Source organism: Theropithecus gelada, chromosome 9 (genome assembly GCF_003255815.1).
Source record: "Theropithecus gelada isolate Dixy chromosome 9, Tgel_1.0, whole genome shotgun sequence".
In the NCBI taxonomy this organism is placed as follows: domain Eukaryota; kingdom Metazoa; phylum Chordata; class Mammalia; order Primates; family Cercopithecidae; genus Theropithecus; species Theropithecus gelada.
Window position 1 is genome coordinate 41490321 of NC_037677.1, and position 22740 is coordinate 41513060.

Consider the following 22740-nt stretch of genomic DNA (forward strand, 5'->3'; position numbering starts at 1 on the left):
TTTATATAATCTAAGATTTCCCCTAGGTGTGTTACACGATTGTGTTGTGTTGAACTTACATTGAGACTCCTTTTCACGTGTGCTGGTATCAGCGTGGGGCTTTTCTATTCACTCTTTGAACTATTCGTTTGGGGGACACAGATAGACCTCTGTGTCTTTTGAGTGTCCATTGGTTGGGTGCAGTGGCTCGTGCCTGTAATCCCAGCACTTTGGAAGGCTGAGGAGGGCAGATCATGAGGTCAGGAGTTTGAGACCAGCCTGGCCAATATGGTGAAATCCTATCTCTACTAAAAATACAAAAATTAGCCAGGCCTGGTGGCGGGTGCCTATAATCCCAGCTACTCGGGAGACTGAGGCAGTAGAATTGCTTGAACCCGGGAGGCGGAGGTTAAAGTGAGCCAAGATCATGTCACTACACTCCAGCTTGGGTGACAGAGCGAGACTCCATCTCCAGGAAAAAAAAAAAAACAAAAAAAAAACAAAAAAAAAAACCAGTATCCATTATCTATACTGGAAAAATTGAAATTGGGATTTTGACATAAGTGTGGAAATGTGGATTGGGTCCATTTAGTTTACCTAAACAGATGATGAAATACTAATTGTTTTACGAAACATTCCCTAGTGCAGTTTTGCCTGTGTGTGTAGTGACGGGAACAGTGAGAATGAGGCTTGGAGCGTGGAGTGCGCTGTGGGCCTGTGGTGGGTGGGGCCAGCAGCACCTGCATGCCTGGCTCACGGAGTAGCCTTTGGGTGTTCTTTTCCCAGAGGAGCTCTACGGTGACTTTGAAGACTTGGAAACAGGGGATGTGCACAAGGGAAAATCAGGTCCCGATACTCAGGTATGACTTTGCTGTGGCTGGCTGTTCTTGGTCATTGTGTTCTGAGAGAGGCCCACATTGAGAAATGCAAATCTTACTTGTGATGTGTGAAGATTGCAGACTGGATGGATAGATTCCTTCCTAAAGGGTGGGGATGTGAGGACCAAAGAGAAGCTTTCTTGTTTACTTGTTAAGTTTTGGATAACAATTACTACCGCTTCTTGCCATAGTCATTTGCCAAGTCCACTGTGATTTCTCACTCACAGAAGTCTTAGTTTCTTGGACTTACATTCGGCCATTGCCATCATTCTCCTCTTCTTAAATTTAAGTGTCATTTAAAAGAACGAAGTCCCTGTTCTCCCTAATATTTCTTTGGAACAGGGTCTGGGAGCATCTCTGTGAGGGACACATCTGTTATTTTTATTCTAGTTTGTGTTCCCAGCCAGCTTAAGGAATGGCAGCTAATTGTAATGCAGATGTAACCATTTCCTGTAGCAGTACCATGTTATTCAGAGACAAAGGTTGTGTTGTGTTTTGTTTTGTTTTATTGATAGTGATAAGAGATTTTGCTAAGATTTTTGTTTAAATCGAACTTTAAAAAATCTAATGTTTAAAGAAAAGACCTTCATAAACATACACAAAATTTTTCTTCTGGAAATTTAAGAATGAAGAGGTAGAGAAAGAAGTTAAGGAAGAAATTGACCCCAACGAAGAAGAAAGTGCCAAGAAAAAGCATTTGGATAAGAAGAGAAAATTGAAGGAGATGTTTGATGCAGAATATGATGAAGGAGAAAGCACATATTTTGATGATCTTAAAGGAGAAATGCAGAAACAAGCACAGGTGAGAAGCCTCAGTTCCTCTCAGCCCCTTGTCAAGACTATCATAGCACAGGAATCCTTGATTTTGTTTGGGTCCCTGCTTCCTATCCTGCTTCTGTGCCTTTCATTTGGACTCCTGCGTAGAGATGCATATGAGTGTGTTTATTCATGCAGTGAGCTCATTGTTTCTACAGTCAGAAGGTCACCAGAAAAAGATCCATACCTATTTTGTAACAAGAATTAGGAAACAGAAATGACTGAGGCATGGTCTCTACTTTTGAGACTTTTACAATGTAGTGATCTGAGACAGTGTATTCATTTCAGTGCAAGCATTGGCTGCCTATTCTGATTGCTGCTTCCTGATTTGAATGGCAGGTGATCAGTGGCCCATGTGGCTTATGGACACACCAGAGCTCATAGGAGGAGTGCTCTGAAAACTCATCCTGGTCAGAGTTCAGAAGGACATGTGGAATGTAAGGTCTGATGCAGAGATAAAGGGATATGGTGTGGCCCTCCTGCCTGGGGGTGCTGAGCAGGTTGCTGGAGGCGGTGATCTAACTCTGAAGGAGACAGACACAGAAACATGTGTACAGTTGATGGTGAGCATCTGAGTTGCGCCTTGTTAGTGAGGCCAGGAGTGTCTGTGTAAGCTGGAACAGATCTAGGTCTTCATTTAGTCAAAGAACTATCTCCTGATTAGGCATTAGCTTCGTGGTTGCAAGTCTGTGTTGACCTTTGATTGGCATGACTAGGCTAACTCTGAAGTTTTTGCTTCACACCATTTACAATTTAAAATTACCTAGAGCCTTGTGGGCCATTGGAAAAGACTGAATGTTTCACTCTGAAATGGGAGTCCTTGGAGGGTTTTGGGCAGAGGAGAGACATTAAGGTAATCGGATCACTCTGCCAAAAGATCAGGCAGGTGGCACAAACCAGAGAGCTGGCAGTGGAAATGAGACAAAGAGTCAAACCCGGATAGACTTTATTTAGAAGCTGGGTCAGTAGGATTTCCTGGTGGACTGAATGTGGGGTGTGTAAGAGGAAATGAGGATGGTGACTGGAAGTTCCTGGAAGGATGGGTTGTTGTAAGTTAGACAGGAAACCCTCTGCAGATGCAGCTTTGGGAAGATGATGTTTGTTTCGGTTGGGTGTCATGCAGACAAGTGGAGTGTCAGGTCTGGAGAGAGGTCTGGCCAGGGACTTAGATGTACAGCCCTCAGCATGTAGATGCCACTTAACGTTGTCAGGTGGCCAGGGAGTGAGTGCAGAGTGAGTGGGAGGAGCAAGACTGGCATGGGCGAGATGGGGCGACTGTGGCCATGAGGCCTGAGCAGTGCCCAGGCAGGAGAAGCAGTGTGAGCATGCAGGCACACGGGAAGCCAGTTGTACGCGGAGGCGAAGCGTTGTTCAGACCCTGCTGCCATGTTAACTATGGTGAAGGCAGAATTGACCACTGGAAGAGTCCTTCAGTGTGGGGGTCTTCATCAGTCTTGGCAAAGCACCAATTTTCATGGATGTAGGAGAATGGGAGCAGAGGAACTGGAAGCTGTGACTGCAGAAAACTTTTGTGGGGTTTTGCTGCAGAGAGAAGCAGAGAAATGGAGCAATTGTTGGTGGAAAAAGTGGAATCAAAAGGTTTTGAGATAAGAGAGGGAACAGAGGGAACAGCTGTTGGAGTAAAGTCCAGGAAGAGTGGATGATGTCTAGTGAGCAAGTGATGTGTGGCCCTGAGTAGATGCATGGACAAATCATCTGTTCCTGAGCTGCCCGTAGAACTTTCTGTGATCATGGAGATGCACGTCTTTGCTTCCCAGTATTGTAACCCTGGCCGCAGGTTGATATGGACCACTTCCAGTGTGACTAGTATGATTGAGGAACTGCATTTTAAATATTACCTAATTGTAATTAATTTTAATTTAAATAGCCACACATAGCTCCCCTATGGGCCAGGTCAGAACTCTGATAAGGCTGGATATGGGAGGAAACCCTGGTAGAGGGTTGACCAGGGAGGTTCTTTCGGTTTTGGAGTGAATCAGGAAACAGCCATCAGCTGAGTGGAGGTGAGGGTGGTGTTGGGTGTTTGAAGACGGGAAAAATGTGAAAGAATTGTTTGGAGAGGAAGGAAAGAAGGTGTGGACTGGAGACATTTCCAGTGTTCAGGCACGCAGGGCTCCACAGAGTTATCTACATTTGCTGTCCCTTGGAGCAGCAGAGAAGAAAACGGTTGGGACATATTCTGAGCAGACTGTAGAGGTAAAATGTGTAGGTTTTTTTTGTTTGTTTGTTTCTTGCTTTTTTGTTTTTTGAGACGGAATCTCGCTCTATTGCCCAGGCTGGAGTGCAGTGGCACGATCGCAACTCACTGCAACCTCCGTCTCCCGGGTTCAAGCAGTTCTCTCACCTCTGCCTCCTGAGTAGCTGGGACTACAGGCACACACCACCACACCCAGCTAATTTTGGTATTTTTAGTAGAGACGGGGTTTCACCATATTGAAGACTGGTTTCAAACTCCTAATCTCATGTGATCCACCTGCCTCGGCCTCCCAAAGTGCTGGGACTACAGGCGTGAGCCTCTGTGCCTGGCCAAATGTGTAGTATTTTTAATAGGATAAAGCCTACATAATTCTGTCCATAGTTCCTTTATTTAGAAATTACGCCTTTGTTCATGTTACTCTTATGTTTATTATAGATAATGGCATATGGGTTTGTTTTTTTTTTTTTTCCTGTCATGTGTAGCTGAATTGCGCAGAATTTGAAGATCAAGATGATGAAGCCAGAGTTCAGTATGAGGGTTTTCGACCTGGGATGTACGTCCGCGTTGAGATTGAAAATGTTCCCTGTGAATTTGTGCAGAACTTTGACCCCCATTACCCCATTATCCTGGGTGGCTTGGGCAACAGTGAGGGAAATGTTGGATACGTGCAGGTGGGTCCCTTTGCTGCATATTTGGTGCCTGAGGCTCTGTGGATTTCCCCTCCATCAATCATCTTACCCTCTCGTCCCCTCAGATGCGTCTGAAGAAACATCGCTGGTAGAAGAAAATCCTCAAGTCCCGAGATCCAATCATATTTTCTGTAGGATGGAGGAGGTTTCAGACCATCCCACTCTATTATATGGAAGACCACAATGGAAGACAAAGGCTTCTAAAGTATACCCCACAGCACATGCATTGCGGAGCAGCCTTTTGGGGTAAAATATGATTACAATAACTTGCCTATTGTGGAGATTAAACCTTACAGGCTGCATTATTATAGTTTTTTGCTTTTCCTTTCATAAAATTTCACTCCTAAGATTTTTCTCTTTTCTGGGAGCGGGGAGGTGGTTTGGAGTATATATGTAAATCTATATCCAAATCCAAATGTCCATATCCAGTATGTTAAACTAGAATCTAAAATTTGTGGTTTGCTATATTTCTTTTTTTGCTTTTCCTTTAAGGCCCTATCACTCCACAGGGAACTGGTTTCTTGGCAATACAGTCTGTCAGTGGCATAATGGTAACTATCTTGGATGATTTCTTTTACAGATTGGTTTGAGAAATATATCCTGAATGTGGGTTATATACATGAGATTTTTAAGTTGAAAATTACTCATTTTTATTAATATAAAGTAAATTTCCCTTTGCTTTTACTCTTCCTACATCCTTTTCAGTAGGGTGTGGGTTTAAAGGAGGGGAGGTGGAAGAATTATAATGGTACATTTCCTATTTTTGTGCATCTTTTGGATTTATTTATCTAAGCAAGTACTTAAGAAGTGCTCACCATGTGCCAAGCACCATATGAGGTTGTGAGGAGCCATCAGAGACCAGCCAGACACGAGACTCCCTGCAGCCGTGCTGGGGTAGCAGTCTGTTACACCATTTTCATTTGACCAGTCAGGCAGGGCAGGGTTTATCGGTCCCATTTAACAGAGAAGAAAGCAGAATAATGAGCAGATGGAATCTGCCCTGGAGGTCCAAATTTTAATTTCCTAAACATTGCAACTGTATTTTCTTTTCCATTTCATTCCAAATAAATCATTATAGTGAAATAACATTCCTCTGAAATCACTCTCAGGAAAGTACTCAAGTAGCCCTTGTTTTTTGTTTGTTTGTTTTGTTTTGTTTTGTTTTTTGAGACAGAGTCTCTGTCATCCAGACTGGAGTGCAGTGGCACGATCTTTGCTCACTGCAACCTCTGCCTCCTGGGTTTAAGCGGTTCTCCTGCCTCTGCCTCCCAAGTAGCTGGGATTACAGGTGTGCATGGTGGCATGCCGAGCTAATTTTTGTGTTTTTAGTAGAGACGGGATTTTGCCATGTTGGCCAGACTGGTCTTGAACTTCTGACCTCAGGTGATCTGCCCACCTCAGCATCCCAAAGTGCTGGGATTACAGGTATGAGCCACGGTGCTCAGCCTCATGTCACCCTTGTTATTTTGGCTTACCAACTTTAGTTTTGGATTGCTTTTGTCAGACCACTGGGTTGCAAGTTCAGATAGTCTCTCTTGTTTTTCTTAGCTAATTGTAAGTAAAATTCACTTTGGTAATGTATTGTGTCACATAGAATTGAAGTTTTTCTCTTGCTGATATTATTCCTATTTTCAAATTTTGGGGTTCCTGTTAGCCTGATTTTCGGATAGCTGCCACAGGAGTTGTCCTTGATCTGGATAAATCCATAAAAATTGTGAAGAAATTAAAGCTAACTGGTTTTCCATATAAAATTTTCAAGAATACTTCATTTATTAAGGTCTGTATATCTATATATTCTCATATTTATAAATGTCCATATTGTTTGAGAAAAGGAATGAAATACCTCTAAAATATGGGCCTCATGTTTTTAGAAAAGTATTTGAAATCTTTTATAAACTTCATATTTTGTTTGCTCCTTTATATTCTGTTACTTAACTATGCCGAAGAAAGCAGTAGTAAAACAGCTATTTTTGAGGCTGTTACTCATGACTTCCATGTGAGACTGCCACAGAAGTCATATTGAAAATATGTCATTTTATCCACTGGGTTTTGTTTCCTACTTTTTAAATTTGTGTTAACAAAGGAAAAAAAAATCACAAGTTTGTCTAACCATTCAGCAGAAAAATCGACAAAGCATTTGCAGACAACTTGGCAAGGGTACAGAGAAACAGATGTACTGTTTTTCAGTATTTGGGGAGGGTGGTTTGAGCAGCATTTATTGACAATTTCATTAGTGTGGATGTTTCTATTGAAAACAGAGTTAGGAAGATCATAAAATGTTCTTGCAATATAAGGTAATAATACCACCGGCGTTTATCTTACTGTTTTCATGTTCTAAGTGTATGCACCTGGGTAAAAGGTTCTGAGCTGTAGTCCAGTCTGAGAGACGCCAGCAAAGGCTGCCTAGGCCAGTTCAGTCCTGTAAATCCCTCTTCGATCTTCTCTTCCACACAGACAGCGGTGATGAGCATGCCCATGAACCCACATGATTATTTTGGGGGGAAATGAAAGGGTTGTATTTTTGAGGTAGTAATTCCACTTTCAGGGGCAAATACATTTTGATTATTGTATCACCCTTCAGTGAGTTGTTTTTGTCCTTTAACCAAGTATGTATCTTTGAAGTGAGAAGTAAAGCATAAAGTATATGATTTTGTGTGTGTGTGTTTTTATCTCACTATACCTATAGGGAATGTTTAATTCTGCCTTGGAAGTGGCCAAATTTGAAGGTGCTGTGATTCGAACTGTCAGTGGGATAAGGGGGCAGATCAAGAAAGCGCTCCGAGCTCCAGAAGGCGCTTTCCGGGCCAGCTTTGAGGATAAACTGCTGATGAGTGGTGAGTGTCTTGAGTAGTGTTCAGGGCAGGGTGTTACCATTCATGCTTGACCTCTAGCTAGTGTGATGAGAGGCTGGAGTCAGGTCTCTAGAGGCTGGAGTCAGGTCTCTAGAGAGTTGAGCGGCTCCAGCCTTAGATCTTCTAGTGTTACATGATGTGCCCATTCACCTTGTGTCTGCAGTCCCCTGGCCACACCCAGTAACAGTTCTGTGATCTATGAGAATAGTTTCCTTAGCGAGCTTTCCCTTCAAATACTTTGCAGCCAGGCAGAGAAGTTTGGAGTGAAGGTTTTTTTCTTTGTTTCTTCGCAATATGGATATGAATCTTCTTTTGAACATGTTAAAATAAATTACCTCTCTTTTCAGATATTGTCTTCATGCGAACTTGGTATCCTGTTTCCATCCCAGCCTTCTATAACCCAGTAACATCTTTGTTGAAACCAGTGGGTGAGAAAGACACCTGGTCAGGAATGCGGACCACAGGCCAACTCAGGCTCGCCCATGGCGTCAGACTACAGGCAAACAAGGACTCTCTGTATAAGGTACTGGTTGCGTGTGTGTTAGTGGAGATGAAGCCTATGCTGTCCAGACAGGGAGTAACACAGATACTTTTCTATAATTTCTTACATGCTTTGAATGTTCAAGTGTAAAGTCTAACGTTAAATTTGATTGAACAACTGTATATTCATGGAATATTTTGGAATGGAACACCAAAAAATGNGTGTGCAGCTAGATGAACTGTAGCACACCAGGCTGCCACACCCTGGACCAAGCAGTAGCCTCGCCCTGTGGCCTCTCCCAGGCACTGCCACCCCGCCCCCCAAAATAGCTACTTTCCCAGTTCCTGACGTAGATTTGTTCTGCCTGGTTTTGACTTTTATAAAATACAGCACATTCTATTTAGCCTGGCTTCTTTGGTTCAGTATTACAGGACACATCCATGTTCTTGTCTATGGCAGACATTGATTTATTATCATTGCTGAGTTCCATTATATGACTGTATCACCATTTATCCATTGATGGGTAAAATGATTTCGTGTTTTTGGCCGTTATCCCACAGCCCTTAACACTAACGTCTGGATATGGGACTTGCAGGTATGCAGGGGCACACACACTTCTGCTGGAGGATCCCTGGGTGGGGTGGAGACTCCAGGGCACCTGTGCTCTGCCTCAGTGTGGAGGCTTCTGTGTCGTGTTCTGGGAGCACAGTGGCTTGGCCTCCACCAACAGCACAGCTTAAAGAGTTCCTTCTATTCCACATGCTTGCCGACAATTGGCCTCTTCAGGTTTTTGTTTGTTTGTTTGTTTAAGGTTTTCAGTGCCTGCCTGGACTTGTGTTTTCATTTAGATTTTGGTTTCTTAGAACTTTTGTTATTCTCTTCACAGCTTAACAATGCATTTGAAAAGATTTGTTTTCATGTGGCGTATTCAGTTTTGGAAGAAGAGGGTTGTTCAAGGCATCAGTCCCCCACTCTGCTAGAAACAGAAGTCTCCCAGGCATTTGTTTTTATATAAAGTAGTTAATGAAATTTTGAACCGTCTTACATGAATTTTTATTAAAATACACTTCAGGATGTGGTGCCCATTATCCATTCTACTCTTCTGTGAGAAGCAGATTTCTCTGAATTCTTGAATTTGAAAACAATTGGGGTTCCTAAACAGAGAATATGGAATATTATTGGGGATGATGTCTTTAATAATACATTTCAAGATAGCAGAAACTTGTTCCATATAGATGACTTTAATAAAAGCCTAGGGCAAAACTTTCAATTTATTAACAGTATTTATGAGGCAGTTAAGAATCTGGGTCATCTCCGTCTCCACTAAAAATACAAAAAATTAGCCAGGCGTGGTGGTGGGCACCTGTAGTCCCAGCTTCTTGGGAGGCTGAGGCAGGAGAATGGTGTGAACCCAGGAGGTGGAGGTTGCAGTAAGCCGAGATCGTGCCCTTGCACTCTATCCTGGGCAACAGAGCGAGACTCTGTCTCAAAAAAAAAAAAAAGAAAAGAAAAAGAATTTGGGTCATCTCAATTAAACATAGAATTTAAGATTACCTTGAAAATTCAGTACAGAGTATTTTGCCTTCAAAATTGTTTTTTTGAGTCTCCCTTCTTTCAGCCAGCCTTCCATCAGAAATAGAATAAAGTTAAACTTCTTAATTGGAATCAGGAATCAGGACTCTTTGGCTGCCAATTGAAGGAAGAACTGTCCTTAAATCCACAGTGGGCCGGGCATGGTGGCTCATGCCTATAATCCTAGCACTTTGGGAGGCCAAGGCAGGTGGATCACCTGAGGTCAGGAGTTCAAGACCAGCATGACCAACATGGTGAAACCCCATCTCTACTGAAAATACAAAAATTAGCTGGGTGTGGTGGTGTGCGCCTGTAGTCCCAGATACTTGGGAGGCTGAGACAGGAGAATTGCTTGAACCCAGGAGGTGGAGGTTGCGTGAGCTGGCATCTTGCCACTGCACTCTAGCCTGGGCAACAGGGCGAGACTCCATCTCAAAAAAAAAAGGTAAATCCAGAGTGGTTGATAGTCAAGATGAAAGGCTAGATTATTTTTGTTAGGCTGGGAAATAAGCACCTCAGTGGCCCAAAAATAAGGCCTAAAATTTCCATTAAAAGAAACTGGGATCTATTCATCTGTTCTGTTGAGATCCCATAGTTCCATACCATAGAAATGGGCACAGAGGGCTTTGAGAGGAGAGTTGTAAGTGTAAGCTCTCTGTTCCTCTGTATACTGAGAATTGTGGGTGTCCACTGAGGCAGTTCATATTTGGCGGATGATTAAGTCCTGATTTCTCAGGGCCAGTGGACTCTGGTGTTACTGATCTTGTGGAAAAGTTAACCCAATGAGAAGATTGTATGCAGAAGTTTTAAATGCACATTGATCATAATTTGAATATGTCACAGTCTTTATTTTTCTTTTCAGCCAATCCTGAGGCAAAAGAAACATTTTAATTCACTGCACATTCCAAAAGCCTTGCAGAAGGCCCTGCCATTTAAGAACAAGCCCAAGACCCAAGCAAAGGCAGGCAAGGTGCCAAAGGACAGGCGGAGACCGGCCGTCATACGCGAGCCTCATGAAAGAAAGGTACTGCCATACTGCACACTGCATTTAGATAGGAAAGAATGCTCTCTGCAGCATACTTCCTGTTTCTACTGCAGTCTCAGTTATTCAGGGCACTGGAACTAAAGTCAGAGGAAGAGCCAGAGTTCGTTTCCCTTCCTTTGCCTTGTCCTGCTCTGCCCTGTGCTTTTGATGGGGATAACAGGCACATGGCTGGGGAACTCCTCTGTCTTGGTTAGCTGCACACAGTGTCCACAGAATGATGAACACAGGTGGTAAAGGTAAAATGCGATCACACCTGTGTCTCCATGCCAACAATGACTTCCCATCGCAGGATGCATTTTCATGCAGTTAGCATTCATTTGGATCGTGGGTTGCCTCTAGTCTTAGTGCTTAGGATGCAAGTGTGTCAGGTGGCTGAGAGCATTCTGATACTCACTGGCTTTTGTCGTTGTCAGATCCTCGCACTGCTGGATGCTCTGAGTANAGCATTGTCATCAACAGTTCACAATACTCCAGGTTTGCTCATTCAGATCTAAGAAAGATAATTTTTTGAAAGCTCTCATTTGGTCCCCATAACATTTCTGATTCTTACCTAACTTCAGGATAAGGTAACTACGTTCATTCTCTGTAAGCATTCTTTTATGGTTTTTTGATTTTTCTTTTTTTATTAACCATTTTTCTCTAGATAAAGTTTATGTGTTTTCTATGTTTATCATTCTCAATATTGTCAACTTATAATGGATTTATCAAGATGTAACACCACTGCAAACTGAGGAGACCCTGTACTGTGTGTTGAAAATCCCTACTCTAAAATCTGAAGCTTCAAAATCTGAAACTTTTAAAATGCAGACATAATTTTTCTCAACAGTCAGAAAAAATTTGATTATTGACTAGAACAATTCTCCTCTATTAGAGTGATTTCTGTTTTATATTTATTGATTGAAATATATTTCAAATAAAACTTTATTATGTCAATGTCTGAAAAAATAAATTATCAGTGTAATATATTTAATTGTGTTGTAACAACTGGTAAGATAGAATATTTTCAATTTATACAATAACAGGTAGCATGTATGTCAGATATAATCCTCTGCTTAGGTAATTTTATAATAAGACATGATTATGTCTCATGAAAAAATAAAGCAATGTACAACTGAAAGTTAAATTGTTCTGCACCAACTAGAAAACACATCCTGAAGCATAAGGTCAATGAGAGTCAGAACAGTCAGAGAAAGCTTCATGAAAATGGAAAATGTGTCCACCAAGTCTGAATGAATGAGGACAGATGAACAAAAACTGAAAATGGAGGAAAAGCATGAGGAAGGCAGAGAGATAAGGAAACCGGCCCAATTAAGTAAATATAAAATCCAGTGGCAGAGAAATAAAAACATAGGTCCACACAATAACTTGTAAGTGAATGCTTATAGCAGCATTATTCATAATAGCCAAAAGGAGGAGCAGCTTAAAGATCTATCAACTGATGAATGAATAGCTGCTGTAGCCATGCAATAGAGTATTATTGGACAGTAAATAAAAATGAAATACTGATATGTACTACAAAATAGATGAACCTTAAAAACACTACACTAAGTAAGAGAAGCTGCTCATTAAACACTACAAATTGTATGATTCCATTTCTATGAAATGTTCAGAACGGGAAAATCTATAAAGACAAAAATTAGATGATGGTTGCTTAGGACTGGGGAAGGTGGAGAAACATAGGAGTGAGTGGTGGTGATGACTAAGACATACGAAGTTTCTCTTTAGGGCGATGAAAATGTTCTGAAAATGATTGTGGTGATGGTTATACAACATTGTGAATATATTAAGAGACATTGAGTTGTACAATTTAAATGTGTGAACTGTATGATACGTGAATTTTTTTCCCAATAAATTTCCTTCTTAAACATCCAATGGCAGTATCAAGATAATTTCCTTTATTTTCTATTTTGAATATGCCTACTACACATGATCTAAATATGTATATGTTTATACAATATAATTAAAAAGAAAAAATAAAAGAATTGCCTAGCTATTCAAATATTGTGTATATTAACCTAAACATTTGCATTTTGGAGAGTAGTATAATGTCCTTGGCATCCATTCACAAAAGTGGAGCTAAGAAATAAGATAATTTTCTGGAATATTCCATTACACATTCTTCTCTGATTAAATATGGCTTGCCTCACCATGGCAACATAAATCACTGAAAAATACTGTTTATCTGAAGAATAGTCTCTCAACTTGTGGGATAAACAATGTATAATTCTTAATCTTCTTAAGGGTAAATATTATGAAAAAATATGTAATTATAAGAAAAACATTGCAGAATGATAGCCACAGTTTTTAAAATAAGCATATTATAAATAGAATTGTAATAAAACTAATTATAATGAACATATAAAAGAAGTCTTCCCATGGAAATTAATATCATAAAACAATTTATATTATTTAACCAGCTATAGATTCACTGTTGGCATGTTACATTTAATACATACTTGACTTTTGACTTGAAATCATTTCTTCATTAAATCCTATATCTCATCTTTGAGATTCATGTGATAATGTGATGTAAGTTCTAGTGAGGTCTCAGACACACACTGTTTATTGAGATCAGCCAATTGTTTTTGAAGTTGTCTCACAATGACCTGACAAGACATATTTGTTATTGATTTTGTAAATCATCTTATCAAATTAACAATATTTACTTTTTAAAAAATCCCCAAATATATTGATTCAGCTTATTTTCTTCATTTGTACACATTGCTGCTTATTACTGAATCCACTCAAGGACAAAAGAAGGTGCTATCTTCCTGCCAAACTGGTAGTCTCTTACTAGACACCAGGTTCCTCCCACTAGTCATTTGTCCCCTAATGAATCTGTAATGCTTCACAACCTACTGAAGTCTCAAAAAAAAAAAAAAAAAAAAAAAAAAAAAAAAAAAAAAAAGTTGGGGCAGGACTGGTGGTGGCAAATTCTACACAGTGGAATGCTTTCTTTCTTCTGTATTAGAAGCACAAATCAACATCAAAGTTCCTCACATATTCAATCACCTGTTGAAATTTTTCCAATAGATTTCTATCTCAGAATAAAACTATTTTTATTTTAAAGCCTTTAGAGACCCTAGGTAACCTGCTCTCCACATCTCTCCTGACCTCAGCTGCTATGTTTCTCTTCTCTACTCGCTTATTTTGTACTATACATGAACCTTGCCACCCCACATGAATTGTAAAATGGGGATCCAATGCAAAGCTAATAAATCACAGATAGCTACAATGACCTTTCTCTGGGACATGATAGTCTTTGAGCTTTGAAATAGAAATTATGAGCAAATTATTTGTAACAATATTCAAAATAAGTTTTAAATACCAGTGGGGTGATTAAATCAAATTTGATATTGTAAAATTCACTACATTTGTCCTAAGGTATTATTTAATAAAATGCAGATGTCTTTAAAAAATTGAGAGGTTATAACAATACATAATTTGAGATTCAAATATGTTCAGATTTAAGTCAAATTGACATAAATGAAAATAAAATTATATCAACTAAAATATACAAAAAGCTACTGAAAAAAAGTATTATTACAAGATGCAGAAATGTACACTTCAAAATATACTTCAAATACACTTCAGTTCCTCTGGAAAATTTATAATTAATTGTCAAAGTAGATTGCTGAACTGAATCTTAATTTCAAAATACTAATTGCTGATATGGGCATTCCCATTTATCTGCTTCAATGTGGTCATAAAATGTGGTGACAAAGAGACATTAAAACCTTTATTTCAACAGTAAAACCCAATGTCATTAATGTTCATCTATTAAAAATCTTAAACTTAAAATTTCATCAGTGACACAATGTCTTTACTCAAAGTGTAACGTCTCTCTCAGCTTTAACTTTCATTTTGTGGAGATGAGGTATGTTTCTAAGCTGACATAGTAAGTATATTTATCATCTATTTATATTCTACTAGATTCAGCATTTAACCAACGCCAAATATGCTTTAAATTTTCTTTCAGGAAGGTTGACAAGTATTTATATTTTTTGATACTTACTTCTCTTTCTTCTTTCTCTTTTTCATATTTATATATACAGTCTTTTAAATGGTTACTGTAATTAAATTTTTCTCTTTTAGGAGATGATGTTGCATTTTCCTCTCAAGAAGCTGAATATTAATTGTTATCTTGCTTTTGTTATCAGCTTTCTTATGTGCATGAATTAATTGCTGTCGAAGCCACATATTTTTGCTTTGTAGTTGAAATAATTTCTGCTCCAGAGACTCCTGCTGTTCATTGTGTATGTTCACATTATCTTGTTCATTTTGATACATGTGTTCAGCTTTCTTCATTTGATACTGTGTTTCATCTCGCTCTCTTTGTGCATGTTCTGAAATCAATGTATTTTCCCTCAGAGCATCTCCTGCATAATTGAGATTAATTTTTAGGCTTTTGGATTTCCTTTGAGCTTCAGCAAGTGGTTGATGGAGCACCTTATTGTTATATATTGTATTATTCACATCAACATTAATTTTGCCTTGCAGACAAGCATCTCCTGCAATGTGGAAAGCAAGTCCTTGGCTTTTTCTTGATGTCACAATTTGATCACGGTCTTGTACAGCAGAAGCCAGTCTAGGATGGTATGATTCAATTTCTCTCTCCCGTATTTCTTTGTCTTGTTTTTCCTTCAATTTAGAAGTGAGCATTGTGTTCTCAGCCATCAGAACTTTAAGCTGCCCACTATATTGAGATGCCATTTTTGTTAATGATTCCTCTTGCAGTTTTAGAGTCATTTGAAGTTCAGCATTCTTTTCTTTTAAAATCTTAATGTCCTTAAAGTATTTATTTTCCTTCTCCTGGTGTTGGTGTTTTAGTCTGGCTATTTCCAGTTTTAGCATGGCAATTTCCTTTTTCAACATGCAATTTTCATGTAGGAGATAATTTTCATTTTCATGAGTGTGAGAAACCTAAATAAAACAAAATAAACTTTTAGCTAGCAGTCAAAATGGCATATCATGGTTCCTCTGAAACTAAAGAATAACTTGTACATTTATACAATGAAAGGGTTTTTATAAGTAGGTATCAGTTGAAGAACCATTGAATCAAAACTTCAAATGCTATAGAGCATAAATTCCCCAAAGTTCAAACATTTATTTGAAGACAATGAATTCATGAAAGTACAAAATAAATGACTAGAGAATTTTTAAGAGCCTCAGAATAGAAAAAAAAAAAAAATGTTCCCTGAATTACAACAAACTCAACAGCATAAAATAAAAGATTAATCAATTTGACTGCCTACAAAAACTGGGTTTACACTCTGATGTCTAACTTATACAAGATCCCATACTAAGAGCCTTAGTGCTGCATATATTTAGACAGATAAAATTTCCCAATGTTCTTTCAGTTCCTTTTTCCTGAGAATATTCTCTAGATATTCTATTTTTAAAAAATATATAGTTAATTTTAAGAATTATATTTATGAATTTTTGATAAATTGAGACATTGTAACAAGCACTTTTAGTTATCACAATTCTGAAAGGAAAAGATTAAAAATATAAACAAGTTGTAGGATTTTCTCCCAGTCTTATGAGTCTACATCCAGGACCTCTCCACCAAATCTCAGTTAATTCTACTGGGTAAATATGTAAATATAAAAGAAGTCTTCAATTTCAAAAACAAAAGAAAGATGATAAAATCTAGAGAGCCCTACATAGAAAACCATGAGCTTGTTTACTATGACAATAACTTTTGCTTCCTCTTCATAATGTTTGAGTCAGTATTAAATGTTAACTATGTTGCTAGGAAAAAACTATGTACTAATAAATTATCACTAAGTATACGGTAGGGATAATCATTGTTTTCAAAAGCTCTTTGTACTGAAATAAGATACTACATGGATGTCATAATTTATAACAAATAACCGTAGCTACAAAAGTGATAATTTTAAGATAACATTTTTGTCTGATTTAGACCTGAATAATTCATACTAAATCAGAGGGAAATAAAGTTAGAAATATAAAATTTTTATCAGAGATTGATTTACCTGACTAAAATTACTTCTTACACTCTTCACTTCCATATCTTGTATTCTGAGAGCCTGTTCAAGTTCTTGTTTCACTTCTAACTCTTTCCTATGTTGCTCTTCGATTCTTCCTAATTGTTTCCTAAGTTTTTCATTTAATATATTGGCATTTCTTCTCTTTTCTTCTTGGTTTAAAGTCAATCTGCCATTAAACACACTTATCTTAAAATTCATTTTGTTAGAAAATAGAATTCACTGTGAGATATATTTATTACTACATTGGTTTATTATTCCAATAAAATTCCTATATTCTTGAATTTTGTTTTCTTTCTAGTTCTCAGGTATTTATTACTCGAACCTCTTCCAAATGACATACATACTTGAAAAATAGCGAGGAAAGAACATCTTCTAGTTAGAAAGTTTCTCATACTATTAACGACTGTTTCTGTAACTAGCAATGACTGTTATGGAAAAGAATACTGGAAGCTATCCAGCAAATTCATAAGTTGAAAATTACTTTTTAAAAATCTTACACAGTCAAAATTACTCCTCAATGAGGACAGATCATTTAGAGTTAACTGATTAAAGTGACTGATTAAAGTTAACTGGTTACTTTTTATGAACAATTTACTGATTTATTAGACATAAATACTCATACTTATAAAATATGGCAAGTATCCCTAAAAATAATTTTAATATTAAAATCTCAGATTAGGTTAAATAGTCTAATATCTGATATCCCATATATCTTTTGCTTCTTTTTTAAGTAATGCTTTAAATGTATCTTGTTGATTATTATATATTTTATCAACAAATTTTAAATCTCTTTTATCACAAGACAGAATATAATACTTAAAGAATAAAAATAATATGCATTTAACATAGAACTCTGAATTAATTTTATTTATGTAGGAGAGCAAGAGATGTTGAATAAACTAATAAATTATTCTGTATTTTCTCTACATTCCATGCACATTAAACGTGTATAATTAAAAGAAATTGATTTTGGGGGAGAAAAGAATGGCCATTTCACACTCTGTTTGTTGAGCTGTAAATGAATATAAATTTTCTTGAGAATAATTTAGAAGCAACGAACAAATAACTTCTTATAAACTTCTTATAATTTAGTCAAATATTTTTATATTGAAGAATTTATTCCAAGTCAATAATTAGAAAGGTCGAAAAATATTTGCATGCAGTTATGCCTTGCATCACTTACAATACAGAAATTTAAAAATCAAAAAAATTAATTTGTTAAGTAAGTTAAGTAAGGATTTCCAAATAATGGCCTTCTATATAGCCATTAAAATTGTGATTTAAATAAATATGCATTTAATTATCAGCAGAAATATTCACATTTAAGAACTTGTATTATTTAAAAGAATTTGACACTCTACAAGACAGAGATTTTTTTCTCCAGTTAAACCTCAGAAGGTAAGTCAGCTATTACAAAAATATCCTACATAATTTTAGTATAAATAGTTGAAATATTCATTTAAAACTAGGATGTCATACCTCACACTGCAGAGCTCTTGTTCCCATTTAACTTTTTGATTCTCTAACTGTGATTTTATTTCTTTTGTTTCTGATAGTTCCTTTTTTAGTACACAAAACTTATTTTTCATTCGTTCAGTTTTTGCTGTAAGTTTTTCAGAGTGATCTTTTTTAAGTTCCCTTGCTCTTTTACAAGAAGGAACTGCATCCAAGCTTTTTGATAGGCTAGTTGAATCTGTCTCAAGGAGGAGATAGAAANATTTGGGGAACTAATAAATGTCCATGAAATCTTCACAATTTATGTTCTTCTGCCTTGGCTTCAGCTGGTTCCTCTGTTTGGGGTACCTGACATCCCACAACACCGAACAAATATATATTGATTGGCTACCATGTGGAATGCATTATACTAAGCTCTGCAGATTAAACAGAAAAAAAAAAAAAAAAAAAAAAAAAAAACCTCTGCTCTTGTTTAGCTTAAAATATACTGAAAAGCAAAGCCCCAGAAAAGTGGCAATTATAAATTCAGATAGATACTTTAAGAAAACAGATTGCTAAGAATAAGATATATACTAGGCCCATGCAAAATTCCCCTGAGGAATGTACGGTTACACTGTGGAAAGAAGATTGAAAAGGAAGCAGCTGAGCAAAGGGGGAAGAAAAGCATTTTATGCAGTGTGTGGCATGTGCTGAAGCTCTAGAGTAGTCTGCCTCCAGCCAAGAGAGAACAACGGGTATTGATTTTTCTTCTTAGCTCAAATAACTAAAAATAAAACTCACGAAATGCATTAAACATTTTTTTAGACACTGAACTTAGGCAAAGAAGACGATAATCCCTGAAAAACAGAAAAAAAATGGGAAACAAACCTTATGAATGTTTCAGCTTCCTGCCTTGACAGAGATTCCAAGACATGACACAGGAAGAAAAAACTGAAGTGGAACCTACCAGACTCTCTTGGTTACAGTGATGAAGCTTAGAGTCTGGTAAAACCAAAGCAGAGAGACATTACAGAACAAAGCACTAAGGAGGAGAGAGATATAGAAGCAACAGCAAGAAACCCCTGGAAACCCCCTCCCAGTATTTAGCAAAATAATAAAGATTGCATGTGAGCCAGAAAACTACCTAAGACCAAGCTGTCATTCTCAGCAAATTCTCACAAGAACAGAAAACCAAACACCGCATGTTCTCACTCATAGGTGGGAACTGAACAATGAGATCACTTGGACTCAGGAAGGGGAACATCATACACCGGGGCCTATCATGGGGAGTGGGGAGGGGGGAGGGATTGCATTGGGAGTTATACCTGATGTAAATGATGGGTTGATGGGTGCTGACGAGTTGATGAGTGCAGCACGCCAACATGGCACAAGTACACATATGTAACAAACCTGCACGTTATGTACATGTACCCTAGAACTTAAAGTATGATAATAACAAAAAAAATTTTAAAAATAAAATTAAAAAAAAGACCAAGCTGGGTCGGAGTGGGGGACTTATAAATTTAGAGAAAATCACACCTGGTGCTCACATAGTGGCAAGAAGAGTATCTATTTTTATAGATTTACCTGGAAGACTCAGACTTCACAGGAAAATGAATAGTCAGAAAGGCTTTGCCTCAGGTGTGGGTGGTTAGCTCAAACTATAAAAAGCAAAAATGAAAAGGATCAAGTTGTTTATAAGTAACTCAACTCTATTCTACAATAAAAATCAATAAGATAAGTAGAGCAATAGAAGATACTTTCAAAAACTAAATTGCACTTGTATAGATACAAGTTACAATGCCAGAGATGAAACCTACACTGAGTAGATATGAGCATAGATTGATTTGCCATCATGAAAGAAAAGATTCACAAATTCCAGACACTAGAGAACTATGAGCAAACTCCCAGCAGGTAATATATAAGTCCCCAAACAGATAGGAGGAGAAACAGAATAAAACATTTGAGGAAAAATTGGTTAAACATATTCTAAACTTAATGAAAGCTACAATCCCACAGATCCAGGCTGGAATCTGGCTGGAAGTGAAGAAATGAAAATATACAATTGTAATTTCTTATACCATCTATGATATGATATAATATTACTTGAAGGTGGGTTGTGATGAAGTAAATCCATACACTACAAATCCCAAAAAGCCACTAAGACAGCAAAGCAAAGAGTTATACCTAATAACCAAATAAACTTATACCACAAAAAGATATGACTAAATCATAAAGAAATATAAAACTAGACCAATAACTAAAAAAGTTATACCTATATATATATATATATATATACACATATAAAACTAAATCATAAAAATTACTAAACTAGTCTGAAGGAAGTAGATAAAGAACAAAAGCAAAACAAAGAAGATCTGGGACTAATAGAAATCAAACAGCATGATGACAGACAACTTTTATCATATCAATAATTACATAATAAATTAAACTAGTCTAAAAACCACTGTTCAAAGGCAGATTGTTAGAATGGATATAAAAGTAAGATCTATCTGTATAATGCCTATAATAAATAAACTTTAAATATAAAGACAAAAATTGGTTAAAGATGAAACAAGATATACCACACTACCACTTGACAAAAGAAGGTTGAGGAAGAGTGGTTGTATTAATACCAAAGCACATTTCATAGCAAAACTATTACCAGCAATAAACTCATTTTATAGTGACAAAGGGTTCACTTAATCAAGAAAACATAACAGTCCTAAATATTTCTGTACATAATAACATAAATGCTTCAAAATACATGATACAAAAATAGAACTGCAAAAGAAATGGACAAATGCCCAAGTATAGTCTAAAATTTCTAAACCCCTTACTCAAGTGGTAGAATAAGGAGGCAGAAAATCAGTAAGAATATGATAGACAACACCATTCTTTTGAAGTACTCAAAGACTATATTCTAGATCATATCTTAATAAAAGGATCAAGAAGGTTTTAAGTCATACAAAACACATTACCTGACCCCAAAGCAATCAAATTAAAAATCAATAATAAAAATGTACCTGGAACAACTCAACCATTGCAAATTAAGTAACATACATCCAAATAACCCTGGGTTGGTTCAAAAAATAATAAAAAGGAAAATTAGAAAGTATTTTGAACTAACTTCAAATGAAAATGCAACACATTAGATATTGCAAAACGCATCTACAACAGCACTTAAATAAAAATTTTTGGTACGAATGTCTATATTAGAAGACTCTCAAATAAATAATTTTGACTTTTACCTTACAAAACTAAAAAAAGAAGAAGAAGAAGAAAGTAAACTCAGTGGAAGCAGAGAACAGGAAATGATAAATATCTGTATTGGTTTGAATGTTTTTCTCCTTGCAATTTTCATACGCTAAAATCAAATCATAGAGATAGGAGTTTTTGGATGTAATTAGGTCACGAGGGCCAACCCTTCATAAATGGATTTAAGCTCTGATAGAAATAACCCCAGCAAGCCTCTTTAGCCTTTCTGCCATGTGAGGACACAGGGGAAAAGAATGTATCAATGAATCATGAAGTGGTACCTCTTCAGGCATCAAATCTGATGAGACCTTGATCTTGAACTGTGCAGCTTCCAAAATTGTGAGAATTCAATTTATGTTGCTGATAAGCTCCCAACTATAGATTTTTAAAATAATAGGCAAAGAGAACTAAAACATCAGAGATGGAACTAATAAAACACAAAAATGATAGAAAACTTGAACAATACCAAACACTTTGAGAGGATCAATAAAAGCAAAAGTCTACCTAGCCAAACTAGCTCTTGAAAAGAAAAAGCTACAAATTACCAACTTTGAAAATGAGTTAATGTGACATTATTTCAGATTCTACAGATACTTAAAAATACAAGGTAATAATATAAAATTTATGTGAATAAACATGACAACTTAGAAAAGATTGACAAATTCATTGAAATGTGAAAATTACCATCTGATATTTGACAAAACTGAAAAAAAGCAATGGGGAAAGAATTCCCTCTTTAATAAATGGTGTTGAGAAAGCTGGTTGGTCATATGCAGAAAACTGAAACTCGACCCCTTCCTTACACCTTATACAAAAATTAACTCAAGACACATTAAAGACTAAAACATAAGATCTAAAACCATAAAAAGCCTAGAAGACAACCTAGGCAATACCATTCAGGACATAGGCATGGGCAAAGACTTCATGACTAAAACACTAAAAGCAATGGCAACAAAAGCCAACATTGACAAATGGGACTAAATTAACCTAAAGAGCTTCGGCACAGCAAAAGAAACTAGCATCAAAATGAACAAGCAACCTACAGAATGGGAGAAAATTTTTGCAATCTATCCATCTGACACAGGGCTAATATCCAGAATCTACAAGAACTTAAACAAATTTATGAGAAAAAAAGAAACAACCCCATCAAAAAGTGTGCAAAGGATATGAACAGATACTTCTCAAAAGAAGACATTCATGCAGCCAAGAGACACATGAAAAAATGCTCATTATCACTGGTCATCATAAAAATGCAAATCAAAACCATGATGAGATGCCATCTCACGCCAGTTGAATGGTGATCATTAAAAAGTCAGGAAACAACAGATGCTGGAGAGGATATGGAGAAATGGGAACATTTTTACACTGTTGGTGGGAGTGAAAATTAGTTCAACCATTGTGGAAGACAGTGTGGCGATTCCTCAAGGATCTAGAACTAGAAATACCATTTGATCCAGCAATCCCATTACTGGTTATATATCCAAAGGATTATAAATCATTCTAC

General features: G+C 37.0%; 2 protein-coding genes across 2 annotated transcripts; one reads left to right on the forward strand and one right to left on the reverse strand.

Moving 5' to 3' along the window:
• The first annotated feature begins 1136 nt into the window (after positions 1–1136).
• On the forward strand, positions 1137–11024 carry LOC112631018 (ribosome biogenesis protein BMS1 homolog). The gene is given in 9 exon segments (XM_025395526.1): positions 1137–1659; positions 4374–4562; positions 4646–4826; positions 5073–5131; positions 6235–6357; positions 7267–7414; positions 7780–7955; positions 10348–10509; positions 10944–11024. Coding segments are annotated over 9 exon segments (1197 nt in total). The 5' UTR covers positions 1137–1581.
• A 3425-nt stretch (positions 11025–14449) lies between these two features.
• On the reverse strand, positions 14450–18393 carry LOC112631020 (ankyrin repeat domain-containing protein 30A-like). Its single transcript, XM_025395527.1, is given in 5 exon segments — positions 14450–14625; positions 14628–15453; positions 16530–16710; positions 18024–18237; positions 18348–18393. Coding segments are annotated over 5 exon segments (1443 nt in total).
• Between the last annotated feature and the right edge of the window lie 4347 nt (positions 18394–22740).